The 7,942-nt window shown below is 30.0% G+C and overlaps 1 protein-coding gene across 1 annotated transcript; it reads left to right on the top strand.

Annotated features, from left to right (window-relative positions):
* The first annotated feature begins 6,178 nt into the window (after nt 1-6,178).
* On the top strand, nt 6,179-7,205 carry LOC133336244 (ubiquitin-ribosomal protein eL40 fusion protein). The gene is made up of 2 exons (XM_061544527.1): nt 6,179-6,251; nt 6,588-7,205. Exon 2 carries the CDS (start codon nt 6,592-6,594, stop codon nt 6,976-6,978), a length of 387 nt encoding a protein of 128 aa, XP_061400511.1. The 5' UTR covers nt 6,179-6,251; nt 6,588-6,591; the 3' UTR covers nt 6,979-7,205.
* The last annotated feature ends 737 nt before the right edge of the window (nt 7,206-7,942 follow it).

Raw genomic sequence — 7,942 nt, 5'->3', positions numbered from 1 at the left:
GTAAATTTGTATTCAATTACAGGTTTCTCATTGGCAAATTTGCATTTTATTTTCGTAGTGTTCACACACCGAAAGACAAAACAAAAGGCCCACGACAAATTTGCAAAAAAAATCTTTGTTTTGTGTATAGAAGTTCGCTTTCCACCACGTTGTCTTTTCACACTGCTCGTTCTTGCTGATGATGAAGACTCTTTTTCTATTGTTTTAACAGAAAATATGTATTTTTCAGATTAATTCTTTGTCGATTTTATCGGCCTCTATTGCATTATTTGTTTTCTGTGGGTATTATTTAACACAGCCCCTATCCAAATGCAAACCACTTGCGGCTTAAAAATCTTCAATGAATGATTCTGCTTCGAAAAAAATCAAATCATTCACACACAATTCTCTCTTGTTCTTGCCCTCTCGCTCTTTTGCACGGTGTCAAAATATTTGCTCTCTGGAAGAGGTGAATTTGACACCATTGACAGCTGTCAATGGTGAATATAATATCATATGTTAAAAAATACTATATGAAGTTAGCTGCAGTTGTAATGGAAATACGGGGGAATTTCGTATAGAGTTGCCAATCACTAGGGGGATTTTTACAGTGGTACATTTATAAAGTTCATAGCAGAAGACAAACTCAGAAATTTTGGTTAAACTTGGCAGTGGATTTGGAATATATTCACATATATACATTTCAAATAAAATGTCCGTCTGTGAATCCTGAAACAAAATAAGAAGAGATTAAAAAAATGGAGTTCATATTATAGAATCGGCGAATATTTATTTGATTATTTTTTCAATTGCTTAAAATTGTAATTAAAGTTTAAAACGGCATATACATTAGAACTTTTTACCGGGTTAACCTACTTTATGGAGATTTATTTGACATATATGCAAAGGAATTGACAATTGAAACCCACTGGGTTAACGAAATCCGGTTAAATGTAAACGTACTATAAGTTGGATTGCTTTGACATGAATTACTGCAAACCCTTGAGCTATTTATTAAATATAATTATATATATATTTAAGGTGAGGTTCTATAACCTCAATAAGTTAAAATTAGACTAAATAATATAAAAAAATATTGTTGTACTTATTTTAAGAATTTATTTTCGTTTTAATTTATTAAATAAACTAAATTATAATAAAATAAATTAAGATTTAGATTTCATAAAAAAATAATACCAGAAATTCATTGCCAAAAATCTTAAATAGCTTAAAATACAACCATAAGAAAAATTTAAACATTAAACAATTTTATTTATTGTCACTGTCTGATAATAAACGTAAACGTTTGCGAAAGACTACAATATCACTGCCATCACAGGAATGATTTTGTTGATCATTATCATTTCTAGCCGACTGTGTTGGGACATCAGTAGATTTTTGAACGAAATCAATTATCTTAGATTGAGTTTTATTTCGCGTTAACTTATTATTTCCCGTAAAACAGAAATTACGCATACATAGACATAACTCAGAACACACACCAGAATTATATAAAATGTTGCCATATCAGAAATTCATGCCATGCAGGGTTGTTACTCTAATTAAGGCAGGGATGTTTGAGCAAAAGCATTCCAGAATTTTCTTCAATAAATAAATAGTTCATGTAAAAAAATTAATTTTGTTTTTTTTTTTTTTTTTTTATATTCGTGTTATTTCAAATTATGTCGTGTAAAAATAGAAATATTTTTTCGTATTTACTCGTGTTATTTCAAATTCGTGTAAAAACAGAATTAGGTGTAATTACTTCCAGACGAACATGTTAAAAACAAAACTTTCATTTCAATTAAATTTGAATATATTTCAATTTATTTTGAATTTATTTGACATAGTATTCAAAATAGTACACACATAAAAAATAGGTATTTTGATTTGATGGAACAAGCCACCTTGAGAAAAAATTGTAATCAGTTGGTAGCTGTGCCCTACCTTGTAATAATTATACCATGCATAGATCCAAACTGGTGGGGAAAGTATGGGGTATTCCATAATTAACTAGTAAGGAAAGTAGTAAAGTCGGATTGGGCCAACTACATGATAACCTTCACCACATTGGGCATATTCAACAGATTAATCTATACAGATGTCGCATTATTGAAGGGTCATTTACATGAAATTAGACCCTCATTTGCACCCCATACTAAATTTTTCATTTGGTAAGATATAGAGTTGCTTCTTACAATGGGACAAAATAATGTAAATCAAAAATATCAATCGGACATCCGTTGATAATTTGGATACATATCTGAAAAACATGAGGAGTTTGGTGCACCACTTTAAATCGGACGACAATATATATGAAAGCTATATTGAAATCTAAACCAATCTCATAGAAACTTGTCACAGGTTACGTTATATTAATTTCAGTATGTTTTGTGCATATTGGCCTCAATATGATATGAGTTCTTTGCGCATCATTTACTTAAAATCGGGAGAAAATATACAGTCGAATTCGGATAAGCGAACGGTTAATTGAAACTAAAACTTATAAACTAATATTTCGGTTGAATTTTCAAACACTATAATTCGCTTAAAAGAAAATCCGGTTAATTGGAAATTCGTATAAGCGAAATACTGATTGCGATAATACTGAGAAAAGTAAACAGACAACATTTAGTAAGATTTAGCAAATAAACAGCTGATTCAAGAAAACATTTGATTTGCGCCTAAATAAACAACAAACAAAGGACGAACACAATTATGTGTATTGCATTTAATATTAAAAATAAAATGTATAATAAAAGAAAAAATGATTTGGTATGTTCCCCGGGAACATTTAAGCTTCCTGCATCAATACATTGCCCTCTATCGGAAACTTGCCTAAAAAAATAAGGAATTATTTTCTAATTTATGGTGTTTCTACACGATATGTATTTTACATATGTGCTGTCACATTTTTACATATGGAAATCCATGGTACAATTATAAAAGGTAACAGCAAGTCCCAGCTGATTTGATTCCAACGTAATACTAGTGTCAATATGAATTTGACAAATTATGTTTTTAAAAATCACCCAACAGGAAAATTGGGAACGCATACAATTCGAAATTGTTCTTTATTAAATGTCCTCACGTATTCATTTTACTCAATATGCCTGTTGGGAAAGTTTAAGGAAGCAAATCCTTGTTCATTGAATAACTCGCAATTCCCTGCATTTTCATATGTGTTACACATATAAGTGGCAATAGATCAATTATAAGAAAGTTGTGGAAGCGATAGAAATATGAATTTGATAGATTTTCATTCATGTTTTTCAAAATTTATTTTGAGGATTCGAAAATATTTTATTTTCAAAATAAATATAATTTATTTGTTTGTTTACATTTTTCTGTCAAACGACGTTGACACTAGTATAACTTACAAAAACAAATTTCCATGTGGTTGTTGTATCGTTTGTTGTACAACAACACTTGCTGTTACCTTCTATTATTATACCATGATGGAAATCGAACTCGTCATGTGAAACATACGGAAATTTCAATGTGTCAAAACGATATGCAATTACATATGTATTTTTTTCCGAATAGGACGCGCTCTATTTTCGTATGTGAAACATAAGGAAATCAGCTGTTTGAATGAAATACATTGTTGGAAGAAAATATTTCAATTGCAATTCAAAGAAAAGGATGAAAAGGCAACTATTACAAATTACTATTTCGTTTGTAGGTGTTTAATAAAAAAATGTTGATTTAAGAAAAAATAAAAGTGTTTTTTTGTTTATAGGTTATGTCATATGTAAAATACATATGCCGATTTGAACACAAAAATAAATGTTTTGTGTACACTGCTAATTTTGACACACATAAGGAATTACATATGGATGAAATAAGTGACAGCACATATGTAAAATACATATCGTGTAAAAACACCATAATGAAACTTTGCATTAATTACGAATTTTCTTTCATTTTCTGTAATTTTTATACAACTAAATTTCGAATTGAAATTTGCAAATTAAAAAAAAAATGTTTTGAATAATTTTTGTGTTTGGCCATAAAACAGCTGATCCAAAAATGGCTGAGTTTGCAAAATATTACTGCAAAAATTCTTTCAGTAAACTTCAGTAAGTTTGTTGTTGCTTAACTTGCTCTCTCACTTGACTCTCTTTTACTGGATTTTTGGGTAAACAGACAAGAGTTGGTAACATTTGGTAACAATTGTTACCAAATATCGAGTAAACAGACAGAGCTAATATTATAAAGAAATTGCAGGTTGCTCAAGACCACTTTCGTAAATTGATATTATTCGTAAATTGTCATTATTCCAACCCAAGAGTGCAAACCCTTTTTGGATTTCTACTCGTAAAATATCCACTAGAAAAACTAGAATAAATTCGGCTATTCCCATATCAATAAAATCGTTTCGTAATTCATATCGTAACCCTGTTATTATTCCAACCCAAGAGTGCAAACCCTTTTTGGATTTCTACTCGTAAAATATCCACTTGACAAAACTAGAATAAATTCGGCTATTCCCATATCAATAAAATCGTTTCGTAATTCATATCGTAACCCTGCGTCTTCTACAAGCGACAGGACAGTCGAAGACAATTGAGTTCATACCAGAAGGTAGTCTCATTTGAGAATTTGATTATGGCAACCCCTTTTAATTTGGAACTCATCTATCAATTTTAAAAAAATATGAAAAATAAATTCCATAATATTTTATGTATGTCGGTTGGCATATTTTCTTTAAATTTAACAAGATATATTTTCTAAAGCTGAACATTGTTTTCAAGATTTTACCATGGTTGTTACATCTTATATTTATAAGTTTTAGAGGCAGGGAACTTCAAAATATTTATAAATATAAATTATTAAGTAATTTTTGCCACTGAACACAAAATTTGCATACATTTTGAAAGAAGATATTTAAATTTTGATAGCGGAATACTTTCAATGACAATTTTATGAAAAAATTGGAAACATATGAGACTACCTTGTATAATTATGCCATGGATAACTTGAGGTGAATAATGAAAAAGCAACTCTGTATGCAGTGGCTTCTTTTTCTGTGAAATATAAAATAAATATAGGCAACAAATTATTGTGTTTATTTGACATTTTCAACACAACTTAAAATGCTAAACTTGAATAAAAGGTTACTATTTCTTCAAACAATTGAGTAGGGAATAATATGACATATGGGCACTTCCGTAGTCACTTACACGACTTTCAAAATCAAATTTTAAATGCTAAATAAATTTAAACAATTACATTTTTACAATTCTTCCTTAACACTTTTTGTAGAACTTTGGGAGTTCTATCAGTGCTAAAAAATAAGAGCCTCCGGGTTTTACCTTTGAAATAAAAGCCACAAAAGAGCGGTCACTTCAAATATACATGACTTTAGACATCATTGCTATTAATGGGAATACTCTGCTAATTGTGGGAATATTTTGAACTTTTAATATTCTTTACATGAATAAGAGATATCAAGCATTAATACTGCACTTTCAAAATTTGGCATATCCTTTATTTGCGAAGGATTTTTCTCGGACACTCACTCGGCCCTTTTTTGATTTTGCAATTTTTATTTTGGCAGTGTCTGCATTTATAGACATTAAGTTAGTATTTATGCTAAGAACAGGAAGAAAAATGACAAATGTGGTCTTTCTTTCTTTTATTTTGCGTATTTAAGAATTATACGGAAATACTCATATTTGTTTCATCTACAACAAAGTAATTATTTCTAGACTAAATATTCAATTTTATTTGAATATTTTTCAATTTTTTTGACATGTTATTCGAAACAATACATATATATTTTTATTTGATGTAACAATCCACCTTAAGAAAAATTGTAATTAATTGGTTGATATACCATGTTCAATGCGCAAAATCATACCCATTAAATTTATTTGTCATTTTTTACAACTACTTTTTAATCTTTGAGAGTAGTTTTCATTATTTTTTTATGTATCTCAATGGGCAAATTGGCTATAACACCAATTTAATGAAATAAATTAAAAACATTAACATTTATAATTACATGTTTCAATAATCATATTCAGTATCTTTTTAATGGCAACAATATTAATAATATTACATCGCCTCTAATAAATTTCCCTCTTTTAGGAGATGCACATACAGGTTTTACTGTAAAGTTCATGTGGTTGGCAACTCAGTCACATTGCTCTGCTAAATATCCCACTTTTACTAAAAATGACAGTTCAAACGACGCCATATTGGAAATTTCCCTTTTTATTTTCCTTTTTAACTTTTGATTAGCATTTGACTGCACGTTTCTAAAGGTAAGAAAAATATTTTTTTAAATAAATTGTGAAATTGCAAATTTATTAAACTGAAAAAACATTCCACACAAATAAAATAACAACTAGTAAGTGTGTGAAATAAAATAAATGAAGAAATGTGAAAATTTCATGTTAAACAGAAATATAAGCAATGTGTGGCTAAGAAAACAACAAGCAACCTAACCTAAAAAAGTTAAAGACCAACAACCAACCAACATGGAAAGAAACACGTCGTCGCATTTTTGTGGAATTGTGTGTTTTGGTTTAGTAATTTTGAAATTTATATATAAATGTGTTTGTATGTAAACTAAATTGTTTTCTTTATTTCTTTTATAGAAAAATGCAGATCTTCGTCAAGACCCTCACCGGTAAGACCATCACTTTGGAGGTCGAACCTTCCGACACCATTGAAAATGTCAAAGCCAAGATCCAAGACAAAGAAGGTATCCCCCCAGATCAACAACGTTTGATCTTCGCTGGTAAACAATTGGAAGATGGTCGCACCTTGTCCGACTACAACATCCAAAAGGAATCCACCTTGCATTTGGTACTCCGTCTTCGTGGTGGTATCATTGAACCTTCATTGCGTATTTTGGCCCAAAAATACAACTGCGATAAGATGATCTGCCGTAAGTGCTATGCTCGTCTCCATCCTCGTGCTACCAACTGCCGCAAGAAGAAGTGTGGTCACACCAACAACTTGCGTCCCAAGAAGAAGTTGAAGTAGATTATTACACCCGTACATGGACGACGACGAACAAAATGTTATTGTTGTCGCTATTTCAAGTGCTCTGGGAGCGGCTATCATCTTGGCTCCCTTTTTCTTTTTTCTATGTATAAATTTTAAGTTAGTGCTTTAGAATTAATAATTAATTCTTTGTACTCAACCTACAAATAAAAAACAAACAACAACTATTGTAAAAAATAACATCTAACAAATTTTATACATGGAAATTATGTTTGTCTTTGATTTTTTTTATTGAACGTAAATTATTTGGATTTCGTATTAGGAATACGTTTAGAAGTATCTAATCGTGTTAGAAAATTTTAGAATATTCTTTAGACAAATTCCAAGTGATCATGATTCAAAATTGTAGTTTTATAAATGGAAATGTCAACAGAGTGCTTTTATATGCTAGCTTGAGTTTAGAAGCTAATATCGGATTGTGAAATTTGTAGTATCCAGTTAATGCTAAATTCTGTTGTAATGTATTTCTCAATCTCTTTGCCATGTATGACTGTTTGAAATTAGTGCAAATCTGTGACTAAAGCAATACTTTAAAATGTTCTGTAATGTTTTTCACACCTTTAGAAGAATATGTGACAAACAAAAAAACATTTTTGAGACGACATGGGGAAATATATCAAATCGTACAGTAATGTTATTAAGAGGTCTATAAGAATTTTTTTTTACAAGAGTAGACTTTATTATACCCTGTTGGAATGTATATTCATCGGAATATTTACGGAGACCCCACTAGGAATAGAATTATATTTCGATTAAGTCATATCCGTCTGTCTGTTGGAATCATGATAGAGCTTTGAAATATTTTTTTGGGTTTTCGGTATTAGGATATATTGTTGATATTGCAACCCTTATAGCGGCATCCTATCATTTTCGGTATTTTGAAAGTTTTAGCTGCATTTTCCAAACAAAGTTTCTGTAATTTTGTTTTAAGTATCTTGGAAGG

This window comes from Musca vetustissima, unplaced genomic scaffold (genome assembly GCF_032173495.1).
Source record: "Musca vetustissima isolate MV318-11 ecotype Yass unplaced genomic scaffold, APGP_CSIRO_Mvet_v1 utg74704, whole genome shotgun sequence".
In the NCBI taxonomy this organism is placed as follows: domain Eukaryota; kingdom Metazoa; phylum Arthropoda; class Insecta; order Diptera; family Muscidae; genus Musca; species Musca vetustissima.
Note: the sequence above shows the minus strand (reverse complement) of the source record. Positions and strands in the feature narration are given on the sequence as shown.

Bases quoted from the DNA above. Each gene is read 5' to 3' on its own strand.
- LOC133336244 (XM_061544527.1), top strand. From the start codon at position 6,592: ATGCAGATCTTCGTCAAGACCCTCACCGGTAAGACCATCACTTTGGAG.